The sequence below is a fragment of the Macaca thibetana genome, chromosome 9 (genome assembly GCF_024542745.1).
Source record: "Macaca thibetana thibetana isolate TM-01 chromosome 9, ASM2454274v1, whole genome shotgun sequence".
In the NCBI taxonomy this organism is placed as follows: Eukaryota; Metazoa; Chordata; class Mammalia; order Primates; family Cercopithecidae; genus Macaca; species Macaca thibetana.
Window position 1 is genome coordinate 99569231 of NC_065586.1, and position 16775 is coordinate 99586005.

At 45.9% G+C, this 16775-nt stretch overlaps 2 protein-coding genes across 3 annotated transcripts in view; one reads left to right on the top strand and one right to left on the bottom strand.

Moving 5' to 3' along the window:
• The window catches only part of ATP5MK (ATP synthase membrane subunit k), a 201510-nt gene that overhangs the window by 39284 nt on the left and 145451 nt on the right, over positions 1 to 16775 (bottom strand). The gene's annotated exons all lie outside the window — the stretch shown is intronic.
• PDCD11 (programmed cell death 11) overlaps positions 1 to 16775 on the top strand; it is a 52902-nt gene that overhangs the window by 31652 nt on the left and 4475 nt on the right. For both annotated transcript variants that reach the window (XM_050804891.1, XM_050804890.1), the window contains exons 21-30: positions 1823 to 1885; positions 7150 to 7255; positions 8949 to 9038; positions 9248 to 9350; positions 9777 to 9954; positions 12972 to 13028; positions 13642 to 13764; positions 14709 to 14831; positions 15254 to 15545; positions 15698 to 15814. In XM_050804891.1, coding sequence (XP_050660848.1) covers positions 1823 to 1885; positions 7150 to 7255; positions 8949 to 9038; positions 9248 to 9350; positions 9777 to 9954; positions 12972 to 13028; positions 13642 to 13764; positions 14709 to 14831; positions 15254 to 15545; positions 15698 to 15814 — 1252 coding nt within the window. The remainder of the gene's footprint in view (positions 1 to 1822; positions 1886 to 7149; positions 7256 to 8948; positions 9039 to 9247; positions 9351 to 9776; positions 9955 to 12971; positions 13029 to 13641; positions 13765 to 14708; positions 14832 to 15253; positions 15546 to 15697; positions 15815 to 16775) is intronic.

Here is a 16775-nt window from a genome sequence, read left to right on the forward strand (position 1 = left end):
CTCCTGTCTCAGCCTCCCAAGTAGCTGGGACTACAGGCACCTGCCACCATGTCCGGCTAACTTTTTGTGTTTTTAATAGAGATGGGGTTTCACCGTGTTAGCCAGGATGGTCTCCATCTCCTGACCTTGTGATCCGCCCACCTCTGCCTCCCAAAGTGCTGGGATTACAGTGCATGATTCTTCTTAAAAATGTGGAATATATGGTGTGGTTGTTAAGAACGGGTTCGGAGTCAAACCCGGGTTTGAATTCTAGATTAACTGTGACCATGTGGCAGTAGCTACTTGACTCCAAATTTTATTTTCTTAATTTTTTTTTTTTTTTTGAAACAGAGTCTCGCTGTCGCCCAGGCTGGAGTGCAGTGGCACGATCTTGGCTCACTGCAAACTCCATCTCCCAGGTTCATGCCATTCTCCTGCCTCAGCCTCCCGAGTAGCTGGGACTACAGGCGCCCATCACCATGCCCAACTAAATTTTTGTATTTTTAGTAGAGACGGGGTTTCACCGTGTTAGCCAGGATGGTCTCAATCTCCTGACATGATCCACCCACCTCGGCCGCCCAAAGTGCTGGGATTATAGGCGTGAGCCACCGCGCCCGGCCTATTTTCTTAATATGTAACATGAGAATCATGGTAGCGACTACCTTGTAGGGCCATGGTGAAGACTGAAAGAGAGAATGTGTAGTCTGTTCTTTGCCTAGTGAGTTGCCTGCCTCGGTTACTGTGCTGTATGCATCTGCCGTTGTCATAATCCATTCTCCACATCCCACCTTAATTATCCTCATTTGCTTTAAATCTTGTGCCACATGTTACTGTAGCAGAAATTACTGCTATAACAAGAACAGCAAAAAAAGAATTCAAAGTCTGGCCAATAATTTGCGTATTAATTTCAGTAGCCAACTGTGGGGTCTTCAGTAAGTCATTTATCCTCTAAATAAAGACCTCAGTTTCTTTATTTTTAGAACGAAAGAATTGGAGTGTATAGACTGTAAGGAAAATTGTTTTCAGGATCTGATATGACAGTCCTAAAAGATCAGGCCAGGCACAGTGGCTCACGCCTGTAATTCCAGCACTTTGTGAGGCTGGTGGATCACCTGAGGCCAGGAGTTCGAGACCAGCCTGGCCAATATGGTGAAACCCCTTCTACTGAAAAAACAAAAACTAGCCGGGCACAATGCCCGTAGTCCCAGCTACTCGGGAGGCCGAGGCAGGAGAATCATGAACCCGGGAGGCGGAGGTTGTAGTGAGCTGAGATCATGCCATTGCACTCCAGCCTGGGCAAGAGAGTGAGACTCTGTCTCAAAAAAAAAAAAAAAAAAAAAAAAAAATCGGATGAGGCTGGGTGTAGTGGCTGATCCCTGTAATCTCAGCACTTTGAGATGATGAGGGAGGTGGAAAACTTGAGCCCAGGAGTTCAAGACCTGCCTGGGCAACATGGTGAGACCCCATCTCTACAAAAAATAAAAATAAAAATTAGCCGGGCATGGTGGCATACACCTATAGTCCCAGCTACTTGGGAGGCTGAGCTGGGAGGATTGCTTGAGCCCAGGAGGTTGAGGCTATTCCAGCTTGGGTGACAGAGTGAGACCTTGTCCCAGAAGGAAAAAAAAAAAAAAAGGATCAGATGAACCTACTCCTTACTATTAACTGCAAAGGTTGGGGATGGAAACTTTCAGCCTGACACATCTCCCTTCAGTGGTGGTGTGACAGTGGAACAGGGTGCTTTTGTGAGCTTGGTTTGGTGGAGAGTAGAGAGAAATCCTGACCTACAGATTACTGTGTTACAGAGATGAAGAGAAATGATTCAGCTTATTTGTTTCTCCAGGTTTCTCCCAATAAGTCACCCCAGATTTGTTCGAACCATCCCGGAGCTGAGTGTTCGGCCAAGGTGAGAGGGACGTTAGCAGCACTGTCTCATGGGAGGAGCACTGGGCTTTGGAATTAGGAATCCTGAGTTAGAATCTTGATTTTACCAGTGTTAGGATTTATTTTTGCCTTTCTCTGTCCAAGTTTTCTTGTTTCTCCAGTGGGGGTATTTGGTTCTCTTAGGGCTAGAGGGATCATATGAAAATTAATGCAAAAGCTGTGTACAGGTTTTAATTACCAGTTTAAAGCCTGGTTTCAGTTCTGTTTGTCAGCATGTCACAAAAAGAAACATTTTTACTCTCAACCCAATTTTCTATAACCCAGTAATTCCCTAAATAAGCAAAATATATCCAAGAATATCTGTTATTTCAACCTGGACGACTGCTTGGTGGGCTGGAAGCTGAGCTAGAATTTCAGGTCATGCTGGGGTAGATTCTGTAGAGAAGAGTGTTCCGTAAGATACCATGTGGGGAGGAGAACGAGGAGTTCTCTAAAAGAATCCAGCCTCTCAGATTGATAGACCCTTAGTGAATAAAGCTAGATGCGTATGACCTTAATTAAGAAAGGCTCTGCGGCTCAGTCCTGAGATCCATCCAGGTTGTAAATCTTAGGCACCTAGAGATTTACAGAACAGCCTCCAGAGTAATTTCCAGGGCCAGACACTGGCTTACCTGTAATCCCAGCACTTTGGGAGGCTGAGGCAGGTAGATTACTTGAGGTCAGGAGTTCCAGACCAGCCTGACCAACATGGTGAAACCCCGTCTCTACTAGAAATACAAAATTAGCTGGGTGTGGTGGCGGGCGCCTGTAATCCCAGCTACTTGGGAGGCTGAGGCAGGAGAATCACTTGAATCTGGGAGACCGAGGTTGGAGTGAGCCGAAATCTTGCCGTTGTGCTTCAGCCTGGGCAACAAAAGCGAAACCCGTCTCAAAAGAAAAAAAAAAAAAAAAAGGAAATATTCCTGGCACATTGAGTTTCAGATGCTAATAACACTTTTGGGACTTCAAAGTAAGCCCTAAACTAAAGTTTCAGAATAATAAGATTTGGGGGATGAATTACATTCCTATTTGTTAACTCTGTGGTTTCCTTAGTTTTGTAGATTTTGATTGTGTTTACCCTCCAGTCTTTGTTGGAAAATGAAGAAACCTCTTCATATTAATGGTTTCAGCCTGCAGTATCTTCACCTCTGACATGTGATGTCTTGTTTTAATTAAACTCTTAATTAGGGTTGAGGTTAAGTAGTTTATTCAAACTAAGGATAGATATCTTAAATTAACAAATACACAGGGGATGAGTCAGTGGACTCTGTGGGAACACTGAGATCCTAAATGTTTTTTGATCCTAAGAGTACTGAGGGAACCCCTCATTAACACTGCTGGTGTTGGAAGACTATGGTATGAGCCAGAGTGGGGGTACTTGGCTGTAGCAGAGTGGGCCACGTCAGGAATTCAGTGGATTTGTTAAGGAGGTGGGAGATGTAGAGTTATAATAACAGATAGACAGATGGCCAGACACACTCCCAGACAGATGGCCAGACATCTTCCACTTCCTCCTTGGACCTTTGTTGTACTGTGACTTGTTTTAATCTTAAGGCTCTTGAGAAACATAGTGAATTTCTCATGCTTATGTTTTAAAATAAATATTTTGAAGTCGGGATGAAAAACATTTAACTGATGTTTTTGACTTAACGGAGGAATTGTAGCTGTATTTTTATTTCCCATTTTGTATGGGGATCTCGTGCAGAACTGGTGCAGAAAGAGAATGCTGTCTGTTCTAGAGCTGAGTTCAGAGGTGTTGGGGGCACTCAAGGTTAAGATTCATCTTACCTGGTTACTCCTCTGGAGGGCTGGGAGGAAAGAGGCAAGGCCATTCAGGAGTGTTAGAAGGTGTCTCTGGCACTCCTGTTAGCCAGTGAGTTTTCTCATCGGTCCCCATTTAGTACTGCCAAGCCTGGTTTTTTCAGGGGTTGCTCTTTTTGCAGAGGAAGTTTCAAATCACTTCAGGAAAAGAACAAAGGATAACACATACCTGTATATGTGGTGGGTTTGGTTTGGTTTGGTTTAAATAACAGAAATTTGTTTTCTCACAATTTTGGAGGCTAGAAGTCTGAGGTCAAGATGTTGACAGGTTTTGTTTCTTCTAAGGCCTCTCTCCCTGTCTTACAGATGGCCATCTTCTCCCCATGTCTTCACATGGTCTTCCTTTCATATGTCTCTGTGTCCTCATCTGTCATTTAAAAAAATTACAGTAACAACACATACATTTGCTCTCTTAACAGTTTTCAGATGTACATTACAATATTGTTAACTAAATGCATGTTGTACAGCAAATCTCTAGAAGCTTTTTGTTTTGCGTGACTGAAACTATACCTATTGAACAGCAACTCTGCTTCTCCCTCTCTTCCGCCCTTGGCAACCACCATTTCCCCTTCAATCCCGGTGAATGTGACTATTCTAGGTACCTCATATAAGTGGAACACATACAGTATGCATCCTTTTGTGACTGGCTTATTTCACTTAGTGTAACGTCTTCAAGGTTTATCCATTTTGCAGCATGTGTCAGAATGTCCTGTCTTGTCTTTTTTCTTTTTTTAGAGACAGGGTCTTGTTCTGTCACCCAGGCTGGAGTGCGGTGGCGTGAGCATGACTCACTACAGCCTTGACCTTCTGGGCCCAAGTGATCCCCCTGCCTCAGCCCCCCGAGTAGCTGGGACTATAGGCATGCACCAACATGCCTGGCTAATTTTTTTTTGTAAAGATTGAGTTTTGCCTTGTTGCCCAGGCTGGTCTCAAACTTCTGAGCTCAGGCAATCTGCCTGCCTCGGCCTCCCAAAGTGCTGGGATTACAGGCATGAGCCACTGTGTCTGGCATATCCAGTCTTTTCAAGGCTGAATAATATTCCGTTGTACATATATGCCACATTTTGTTTATCCACTCATTGGTCAATGGACATTTAGGTTGCTTGTGCCTTTTGGCTATTGTTTGAACATGAGTGTGCAAATATCTCTTTGTGATCCTGATTTCAGTTCTTTTGAGTATATTCCACCTATAAGTGGAATCGTTGGATTGTATGGTAATTCTGTTTTTCTGAGAAACTTCCATACTGTTCTCCATAATCGCTGCACCATTTTACATTCTCATCAACTGTGCACAAGGGTTTCTGTTTCTCTACATCCTTGCCAACACTTGTTATTTTCTTTCTTTTTTTTTTTTTAATAGTGGCCATCCTAATGGGTATAAGGTGATATCTCATTGTGCCTTTAATTTGCTTTTTGTGATAATTGGTGATGTTGAGCATCTTTTCATTTGCTTGTTGGCCGTTGGTATATCTTCTTTGGAGAAATGTCTATTCAAGTCCTTTCTCTCTTTTTGTTTTTAGACGGAGTTTTGCTCTTATTGCCCAGGCTAGAGTGCAATGGCACAACCTCAGCTCACTGCAGCCTCCACCTCCTAGGTTCAAGTGATTCTCCTGCTTCAGCCTCCTGAGTAGCTAGGATTATAGGCACCTATCACCACGCCCAGATAATTTTTTTTTTTTTTATTTGAGACGGAGTCTCACTCTGTCACCCAGGCTGGAGTGCAGTGGCGTAATCTCGGCTCACTGCAAGCTCCGCCTCCCGGGTTCACGCCATTCTCCTGCTTCAGCCTCCCGAGTAGCTGGGACTACAGCACCCGCCACCACGCCTGGCTAATTTTTTGTATTTTTAGTAGAGATGGGGTTTCACTGTGTTAGCCAGGATGGTCTTGATTTCCTGACCTTGTGATCCACCCGCCTCAGCCTCCCAAAGTGTTGGGATTACAGGCGTGAGCCACTGCGCCTGGCCAATTTTTTTTTTTCTGAGATGGAGTCTCGCACTGTCGCCCAGGCTGGAGTGCAGTGGTGCAGTCTTGGCTCACTGCAGGCTCTGCCTCCCGGGTTCATGCCATTCTCCTGCCTCAGCCTCCCGAGTAGCTGGACTACAGGCACCCGCCACCACGCCTGGCTAATTTTTGTATTTTTTAGTAAAGACGGGGTTTCATTATGTTGACCAGGCTGGTCTTGAACTCCTGACCTCGTGATCCACCCGCCTCGGCCTCCCAAAATGCTGGGATTACAGGCGTGAGCCACAGCACCCAGCCTCCAGCTAATTTTTTGTATTTTTAGTAGAGACAGGGTTTCATCATGTTGGCCATGCTGGTCTCAAACTCCTGACCTTAGGTGACGTGCCTGCAGTGACCTCCCAGAGTGCTGGGTCAATTCTTACTTTACTAGATAGGAAAGTTCCCATTTTCTACATTGGGGAGCACTTGCTACTGTATTTTACAGATTTACTAACATTACTTGTAGCATTTTATTGGTGAGTTTGGTTCATTTGGGCTTAGAAATTATTTGAATTGGTAAGTAGGGGTGGCAGTTCTGTGATTCCTTCGAAGTGATTGTGGACCGGTAACTTTCAGGCTACATCCCTTTGTGGCTTTTCTGAGACGAAAAAAGAAAAAGGCTGAGTGCCGTGGCTGACATCCATAATCCCAGCACTTTGGGAGGCCAAGGCCAGTAGATCACTTGAGGTCAGGAGTTCGAGACCAGCCTGGCCAACATGGTGGCTTTTTCTTTACTAAAAATACAAAGAAATTAGCCAGGTGTGGTGGCAGGTGCCTGTAATCCCAGTTACTTGGGAGGCTGAGACATGAGAATCACTTGAACCTGGGGGTGGAAGTTGCAGTGACCCGAGATTGTGCCACCACACTCCATCCTGGGTGACAAACCAAGACTCTGTCTCAAAAAAAAGAAAAAAAAATGAATGCTCCTTTTATTAAAAAAAAAAAAAGAAAATCAAGAAAATGCTAATGGAAGGGTAGCATAGGGCAGAGAGCCCTGGATTTTGAGTCAGAAGCCCTGACTTTAACTACTGGTTTAATAGCATAAAATGGGCCTAATATCTACCCTGCTGAACACACACAGTTGTCAAATTCAGTGAGAGAATTTTTGAATGCAGTTTTGCAAACTAAAGCAACAAAGTATTATGAAAGAAGTAAAACAATTTTGTTTCCTGAGTTTATAAAGGCTATTGTGGGCTACCTTCTTTAAAAGCAGCTTGTTCATAGGTAGGTGAATGAAATGGAAAAGATTAGCCTTGGGCCAGTATTGTGGACATTCCCCTTTGAGGAGTGAAACGGCCTTGGAGGGTGGGTGTGAGTAGGGGAGTCCTGTACAGTCAATCCATAGCCACTTGGGAGAGATGGTTTCAAACTCGAAGTCTTATCCAGTGCTGGGTTTACTCTTTACATTTCCTTTCTGCAAACAGTGAGCTGGAGGATGGCCACACTGCTCTTAACACTCACTCTGTTAGCCCTGTGGAGAAGATTAAACAGTACCAGGCCGGCCAGACTGTTACTTGCTTCTTAAAGAAGGTAAGAAGTTTTGCCACTCGGCAATGAGATGTCATTCTTCTTTCAGAAGAAACAATCGTGACATTGGAGAAAAAAGCCATTAGCAGAGAAACGCATTTGAGTCTGTGCTACCATGCTGGGTTTGTGGGAGACAGTACATGGCCTCTGCCACTAAAGAACTTCTGGTATAATTAGGGAGCTAAAATACGGCTTACACACGATTAGCAAGCAGCTCATAATTCAATATATTGGTAGATTAATTGTAGAAATGGAAAGCAAAATATAGGGCAAGATTTAGAATATAAATGTATATAATTTGGATTTTAGATTCATGTTTTTCATGAAGTTCAGGTGCACTGTAAAACAACATGAAATTGGGTGCCAGATTATGTGTTCCAACCCCAACTGGAACAGGAGTTCAAAAAGGAAAGAAAGCAACCTGTACTGGTTGAAACATAGGTGAGGCGGCTGGATTGGGTTTGATCTTGAAGAATAACACCTCTCCATTGTTGCCAGATTCCTCTTTGATGAGCATCTCTGAGCATGATCGTCACTGATGCTTGATCCCTTCAGTTACCTATTGTCTATAGACATTCATATGCCCCAGATGCCTTAGCGTAGCAGATAAGGCTCTTCTCCGTGCACCTTATGTGGCAGTTATTCTGAAAAGCTTCTCTGTCTTTTTCCCTTCCTGTCTTTATTTGTGCTGGTTTCTACATCTGGAGTACCTTCTATTCCGGTTGTCTACTGCCCTTCAAGCTTCAGCACAGATAACCTTCCCCCTTTACTAGTTACTGTAGCATGTTGTACTTCCTACATGTTGCTTGCTGTTGCAGTTATTTGCATACTGATTTGACTTACTGTTTGTAGGCTGTAATCTCCTTGAAGGCAGGTCCTGGCTTTTATTTATCACTATGATGCCATGTACACAGAAGCTGCTTGATAAATGATTTGTTAAATTGACTTGAAAATTTGAGTACGTATTTATGGCCGGGCGCGGTGGCTCACGCCTGTAATCCCAGCCCTTTGGGAGGCCGAGGTGGGCGGATCACTTCATGTCAGGAGTTCGAGACCAGCCTGGCCACCATGGTGAAACCCCGTCTCTACTAAAAATACAAAAAATTAGCTGTGCCTGGTGTATGTGCCTCTAATTCCAGCTACCCTGGAGGCTGAGGCAGAAGAATCACTGAAACCCAGGAGGTGGAGATTGCAGTGAGCCGAGATTGCCACCACTGCACTCCAGCCTAGGAGACAGAGCGAGACTCTGTCTCAAGAAAAAGAGAAAACTGGAGTGCGTATTTAGGGCAAGACACTGCATAAATAGTGAAGGATCCAAATTGGTTTAGAAATAAAAAATTGGCCCCTGGAGATGGTTAACAATCACTGGACACAGCTGAGCTTGGAGGAGGCTACAGAGGTCTGTGGGATTGGTTCTCCAGCTTGAGGTCATCTCTGGAGTCTCTTGCTTCCTGGTCAGCTGAGACCCTGGGAGAGATGCATATTCTGCTAGGCTGGCAAAGACTCTGAGCTGGAGTCTGAGGGAAGCTGGTGAGAAGTGGAGGTTGGGCAAGGGCAGTGGGATGGAAGGGTGGTTCCTGTTCCTTAGAAAAGTATTGTATTGGAGCCCTTTCCACCTTATAGTTTTAGGAAAGTTTCAATGACGGGAAACCTTGTATTTGTATTTGCCCTACTCTGGTTCCTTTTTTTCCCTCAGTACAATGTGGTGAAGAAATGGCTTGAGGTGGAGATTGCCCCAGACATCCGGGGGAGAATTCCCTTATTGCTCACTTCTCTGAGCTTCAAGGTCAGTGTGCTTGAGATCCCTGGAGAGGGGACCCAAGCCCCCTAAGCTTGGCTCAGTGTCTGGTGTATGGGTTCACAGTGGGTTTAAGGAACCTTGTTCTTATTTAAGGATTGGTTTGGGAGATACTTGCTATGGAGACTTAAATGCTATGGTTTTGGATAAATGACAGCCTTTCTTCAAGCTTCACAGGAGTTTTCTTATCCTTCCAGGTTCTGAAGCATCCAGATAAGAAGTTCCGGGTTGGCCAGGCCCTGAGGGCCACCGTGGTTGGCCCAGATTCCTCCAAGGCCTTCTTATGCCTGTCCCTCATAGGTGTGGGAATGAAACAGTGCCTGGTCGGGGAAAGGAAGTGGCGGGAAGGGGTGGGATGGGTTTTCAACTTTTGCTCAAGTTGGAGGACCCCTTCAGTATTGGAATCCTCAGAAAGCCTGGTGTGGGACCTTCTTGGAACAATTCTTCTCTTGGGCTTTGCTCTGGCCGTTACTTCGCTACTCTCTGAGTTACCTTTACCTACACAGGTGTTTTTCTCAAGTCTGTGGGAAAGAGTTGTCTACCACTTGGCCCTGGGGTTCTTGGCTGCATGACAGGGTGATCTCAGTCTAGATGGTTCTGGATCATTCAGCCCGGATACCCCAAGTCTGGGCAGCCTCCACCATCCCCAGCCTGTGTGTGGCCAGCATTCCTGCTCCTCCCTTAGCTCATTTCCTCTTCCCTGAATCAGGTTGGTTCTTCCACCAGGTCCTCACAAGCTTGAGGAAGGGGAAGTGGCCATGGGCCGAGTGGTGAAGGTGACTCCCAATGAGGGACTGACCGTCTCCTTCCCCTTTGGGAAGATAGGAACAGTCAGTATATTTCAAGTGAGTGACTCCTACTCCGAGACGCCCCTGGAAGACTTCGTCCCTCAAAAGGTTGTCAGGTGAGCCAGGTGTTCTTTCTCTTTTCACCTGTCTGTGGAATTGGTGTATTTTTTTTAAAATGTCGTTGTAATACATGACTTTTTATCAGAAAAAACAGGTTTATGAAATAGAAAATGAAAATTTCTGTCACCTGTTTCTCTACCACTTTTTGCCATTATGTACTTTGACTTCTATCTTTCTAGACTTTAATGCATATATATAGTTTTTCTTTATATAAATAATAGAATATCATTTTATATATTGTTTTTTTCTCATAGAAGTTTATCATGGATTTTTTTCCTTTTCCATGCTAATATATTAAAATCTGTTTTGTCCTTTTACCTTATTTTAAAACGTTTGTTTAGTATTCTGGGTTTTTTTTAATTGAAATTTATGTGACCAATTCTCTGTTGATAGACAATACTGTTTTTTGATAGACAATAATGTTGAAGGATCTTTGTACATATATTTGGTTTTTGTGTTTTTTTTTAAATTGAGACAGAGTCTGGCTAGAGTGCAGTGGCATAAGATAGAGTCTGGAGTGCAGTGGTGCGAGACACAGTCTTTTTTTTTTTTTTAACTGTGACAGATTGCAGTGCATAGGCTAGAGTGCAGTGGCGTGATCTCAGGTCACTGCAGTCTCCTTCTCCCAAGTTCAAGCAATTCTCATGCCTCAGCCTCCCAAATAGCTGGGATTACAGGCATGTGCCATGACGCCTGGCTAATTTTTGTACTTTTAATAGAGACTAGGTTTTGCTATGTCAGCCAGGTTGGTCTTGAACTCCTGACCTCAGGTGATCTGCCCACCCCGGCCTCCCAAAGTGGTGGGATTACAGGCGTGAGCCATGGTGCCTGGCTCTTTTGCATATATTTGGATACTAATACAGGTATGTTTGGTAAATAAATTCCTAGAAGTGAAATTGATGGGTTACATGCCCTCCAAAATGACTGTGCTAATTTATGTCCCCACTAACAGTAAATATGACTGTCCATTTCTCATACCACTGTTGGCACTGGATATTTTAAATTTGTATCTTAGCCATTGGTTCAGCAAAAATTGGTCTCTTGTTTTTTTCTTTTTCTTTTTTTTTTTTTTTTTGAGACAGAGTCTTGCTCTGTCCCCCAGGCTCGAGTGCAGTGGCGCAATCTCGGCTCACTGCAAACTCTACCACCTGGGTTCACGCCATTCTCCTGCCTCAGCCTCCTGTGTAGCTGGGACTATAGGCGCCCACCACCACGCCCGGCTAATTTTTTGTATTTTTAGTAGAGATGGGGTTTCACCGTGTTAGCCAGGATGGTCTCTATCTCCTGATCTCGTGATCCGCCCGTCTCAGCCTCCCGAAGTGCTGGGATTACAGGTGTGAGCCACCACGCCCGGCTTCTTTTTTTTTTTTTTTTTTGGACAGAGTCTCGCTGTGTTGCCTAGGCTGGAGTGCAATGTCACAATCTTAGCTCTGGGTTTTTTTTTTTTTTGAGACAGAGTCTTGCTCTGTCACCCAGGCTGGAGTGCAGTGGCACAATCTGGGCTCACTGCAACCTCTGCCTCTTGAGTTCAAGTGATTCTCAGCCACCCAAGTACCTGGGATTACAGGCGTTGCGCCACCACACCTGGCTTATTTTTCTGTTTTTAGTAGAGACAGGGTTTCACCATGTTGGCCAGGCTGGTCTCAAACTCCTGGGCTCAAGTGATCCACCTGCCTTGGTCTCTCAAAGTGCTAGGATTACAGACGTGAGCCACCGCACCCAGCCAATTCGAGTTTTAAAGACTGTTTTAATAGCCTGAATAAACTAAACTTGAGGAGACAGATTTCAGCTGGATCCAGTAGTCAACTGACAGTAGAGTAGATGCCCTTGGAGGCAGAGACTGGAAAATAACTGCCCTCTCCTGTCTCAGCTGTCCCAGCCACCAGCACCTACCTGCCTAAATTCTCAACCACTGACAACCACTGCACAGCACAGACATGCCCAGGGCCTGAGAGAAGACAAAGAATGAGTCCTAGAGTCTGGTTTCTCTTAAGGTTTAGATAATGAGGTTGTGGTTTTAAATGTGTTTTATTGTGGCCAAGCCTACGATAAATTCCTTGCCTAAAGGTAGACTGCCCCTTGAGGCCCTGTCCCGCTCTGACGGCTGTGATGCCAAGTTATCAAAGGCAGACATCTGTCGTGGGAAAATTTGGACTGGGGATTGTTGCTGAGATCCTTTCTACCTCTAAGATTCTGTATATTACGGTTTGGGACTACTAATTGCCATTTTAGATGAAATGTTTAGAGATGCAACCCTGCTGTCCCTCCTGGAAGCCTTGCTAACCCGCCTCCTCTGAACTGCTCTTGTGTGTCTGCGGTAGTACCTAGCTGATCCCTTGGGCATGTTCTCCTGGGGTTAGTGTGTCTCTCTGCTGAGATCAAACGTTCTCAGGATCTAACACAGAGCTTGTTCTTCTTTTAAGGACATACCGTATGCCTCTGTGAGACTTTCTTTTATTCCCTCCTTCCCACCCTCCTTCTCTTTCTTTCTTTCTCAGGGTCTTACTCAGTTGCCCAGGCTAGAGGGCAGTGGTGTGATCGTAGCTCACTGCAACCTCAAATTCTTGGGCTCAAACAATCCTCTGTCCTCAGCCTCCCAAGTAGCTGGGACTACAGGTGTGTGGCACCACACCTGGCTTTTTTAAAAAAATTTTTTGTAGAGACAGGGTCTCGCTCTGCTGCCCAGACTGGTCTTGAGCTCCTGGCTTCAAGCAGTCCTTCTCCCTTGGCCTCCCAAAGTGTTGAGATTACAGGTGTGAGCCACTACACCTGGCCCCAAGAAGAGTGGGTCGTGTTATTTCTATGTAATAGACTAGTAAACTGAAGCCCACAGAGGTGATGTGACTTGTCCAGAGTCCCTCAGCAGGTTTTCAACAGAATGAAAAAACATGACCAAAGTCTCCTGTCCCCTTACTTGTGCCTATTGGTCAGCCTGGAGGAGAGGAAGCTGAGGCCCTTTGCTGTTCACCGATGCTGAAAATTGAGTGTTTCCTTCTCTTTTGCCTTCATTCAGATGTTACATCCTGTCCACTGCAGACAGCGTATTGACTTTGTCACTGCGATCATCCAGGTGGGTTTCTGTGTTGTTGGAACAAGAAGGGAGGAAGACCCACTCAGGATCGAGGGGAGGCTACATGTATCTGACACGGAATTTTGGGCTTCCCACCTTGTCTGTTCATCACTTTTTATCCTGAACCTCTTTTACCCAGAAAAGCTGAGGCTGTTCAGATTGCCGTAAGAATCCTGTCTGCTCAGGCTCTTGTTTCCCAGGGAAAGGGTCAGATACCCAAATGTGGGTGTCCAAGGTTGCAGATGGTTGTCCTGGTGAGGGGGGATGCTTTAGCCTCCAGGGTTCCATTGTAGGGGTGAGTGTGCCATGTATGGAGTTGGCTTGAGGTCAGCTTGCTCTGTGGTTAGACATCGATGTTAATGAGGCCAAAGCTTTAGGTTTGACCTCTCTGGCTTGGTCTGCCTCTCCCCATTTCTATATAGCTGGCTCCCAGGTACCTGCCTCTGGCCTGGCAAGATGTTAGGAGACAGTAGAGTGGGGCTCTAAAGGTTATATCCTACTGATAGGTCCAGAGTCATATTCTTATTTACTAAGTATGATGGTTGCAGGTATATTGGGGTGGCATGGGACAGTGGGGGTTAAAGATGTGCATGTAAACCTTTTATTCCTTTAGAACAAACCCGGAGACGAAAAGCAAAGTAGAAGATCCAGAGATTAACTCCATCCAGGATATTAAGGAAGGGCAGCTTCTGAGGGGCTACGTGGGGTCCATCCAGCCACATGGTGTGTTCTTTCGGTGAGTGAGGTGGGGGTCTACACCCGGACCCAAGTGCCTTCCCTGAGCCTGTCTTGCTGTGGGGTCCATGTGTTCCTCAGTCAACTTCTTTGATGGGAATATAAAGGGAGGAGAGTTTATGAGTCCCCCCTAGTTTTTAAAATTCCAAGTTTTCTAATACTTTTAAAACAAGTGTTATTAGTTATTTGGTGTTTTGGACAAAGAATATGGCATTTCTAATTTCTGTTCTAAATAAATCTGGGGCCAGGCACAGTGGCTCACGCCTGTAATCCTAGCACTTTGAGAGGCCGAGATGAGAGAATTGCTTTGAAGGCCAGGAGTTCAAGACCAGCCTGGGCAACAAAGCAAGACCCCCATGTCTCACAAAAAAATTGAAAAATTAACCAGGTGTGGTAGCATGAGCCTGTAGTCCCAGCTCCTTGGAAGGCTGAGGCAGGAGGATTGCTGGAGCCCAGAAGTTCGAGGTTACAGTAAGCTATGATTGTGCCACTGCACTCCAGCCTAGAGGCAGTGATACCCTGTGTCTAAAAAAATTAAATTTAAATTTAAAAATAAATACATAAATGTGGACGTTCTGTTGTACTGTTTGATCATGATTTGTAAGTATTCATTCTGTGAAATCACCTCATGTTTACAAGCAGCGGATACTGCAGCCTTCCCTGCCATGCTGTTTCTGCACTTTCTCCTCTTCTCCTAGCAGTTTGTGATTTATATATTGTGATGCCATGATGTGGGGTAAAAAATGCCCTCAATCATATCTTCATTATGCCTGATGATTTTTTTCTAGTTTACAAAGCCCACTTTATCCTGCTGAATGCCAGCAACTTATGTCTGTCACAAATCCTTGTCACAACTTGAGTCCGTGTGAGAGTGAAGTCCCGAGGCCTGGTTGGAATTCTGTTGTTGCATTTATGACCACAGGACTCTTGCCTCTTGCCTTTTAGCCTTGGCCCCTCCGTTGTGGGTTTGGCTCGGTACTCACATGTCTCCCAGCACAGCCCGTCCAAGAAAGCGCTTTATAACAAACACCTCCCCGAAGGGAAGCTGCTCACAGCCAGGGTCTTACGGTAGGTGCCTTCCTGTTCTCGCTCTCTCTGTAATGGGAATCAAATCCCTTTCTCCAGGAGCCCTGGGAGGAGATTTCAGGGTGAACTGTAAACACAATGGCTTGCGTAGTGGTGTTCAGATGAGTAAAAGGCCTTTGTTTGGAGCCTTCTCCCCCAGTGCCTGTGAAAACAGGTGGTAACTCATCTCTGCATAGCCCCTGTTGTTGGGGATGGAGGAGGGGGCATCATATCTACCCCCTGTATTTTTCTACTAAGCATGAAAAATTGTGCAAATCATTCTTGAGGATATTGAATGAACTCCCAAGGCAGATGGGGCAGGGCCCGGAATCGTGGGCTGATCAGGAGGAAGAAGGCCTGGGCTGCCTGCTGTGCCCTCTGCTTTTTATGGTGTCTTCACCTCCCCCTGTCTCGCTCTGTCATAGCCTTAACCACCAGAAGAACCTGGTAGAGCTGTCTTTCCTCCCGGGAGACACTGGGAAGCCAGACTTGCTTTCTGCTTCCCTGGAAGGGCCACTTCCAAAGCAAGAGGAGAGGAAAACAGAGGCTGAGGAGAGAGACCAGAAAGGGGAAAAGAAAAATCAGAAAAGGAACAAGAAGAAGAACCAGAAGGGGCAGGAGGAGGTGGAGCTGCCCAGCAAGGAGAAGCAACAACCCCAGAAGCCACAGGCGCAGAAGCGGGGCGGGCAGGAGCACCGGGAGTCTGGGAGTGAGCAGGTGAGGTCCTGCGGAGGGCTGTGGCTGCCTGTCCTCCTCCTGGAGGGACAGCCGCGAGGGCATGGGGACGGGGCACCCGCTGGAGCAGAGGGAGGGTGTCGCCTGGGGCTGCAGGAGGATGCTCCCAGGCATTCTTCCACCTGGCCTCTCAGGAAAGAGTGAGCAAGAAGCCAAAGAAAGCCGGCCCGTCAGAGGAGGACGACAGCCTTATGGACGTGTACTATCGGGAGGGAAAAGAGGAGGCAGAAGAGACGAATGTGCTGCCCAAGGTGAGGGCAATGTCGCAGGGAGGGGAAAGGCTGTTCCAGGCAAGGGAAGAGCTGGGCTGTCCTCCGCCTCGTCCTCTTTTACTTCACTTCCTATAAAATATGAAAGTGGGGGCTGTCAGTTGCCTCCGTTGACCATCAGCAACTTGAGGACAAGGGACCCTTTTTACCCAGAGAAGGTTGCATAAAATAAATTCTAAGGAATGTTTATTAGGTGAAACTGAATTAAATTAGGAGGCTGGGCAGATAAAGAGGAGGCTGAGTTGTTCTGAGCCTGTATCCTCCAAAAGATGAGAATAGTAATACCTAGGCTGAGAGGACTGGGTATGGGATGGCTCATACCTGTTTGGGCAGGGCCTCCCTGCCACCCTCAGAATTCTTGTCATATCTCTGTCCCAGCTCTACTGTTATTTTTGTTTTTATTATTTTGAGACAGAGTCTCGCTCTGTCACCCAGGCTGGAGTGCAGTGGTGTGCACTCAGCTCACTGCAACCTCTGCCTCCTGGGTTCAAGTAATTCTCATGCCTCAGCCTCCCGAGTAGCTGAGACTGCAGGTATGCTCCACCATGCCTGGCTAATTTTTGTATTTTTAGTAGAGAGGGGATTTCGCCATGTTGGCCAGGCTGGTCTTGAACTCCTGACTTCAAATGATCAGCCACCTCAGCTTCTTAAAAGTGCTAGGGTTACAGGCATGAGCCACCACTCCTGGCTTCTATTGTTATTTTATATACAGGTATGCATATGCATGTGTGTGTGTGAAAATTTTGTTACCTAAACAAATGTATTTACTTAAACGTTTATGTCACTGCTATAACGTTGCCCCAGTGGGCTGGGGCCTGGCATGGCCTGGGAGGAGAGGAGAGGAGAGGAAGGGTCTCTGGGCTTGGTGAGGAGTCTGTGCTCCTCCAGGTGGGCTGGGGCGGGGAAACAGGGAGCAGCCTAAGCCAGGTGCTTTCCTCAGCAC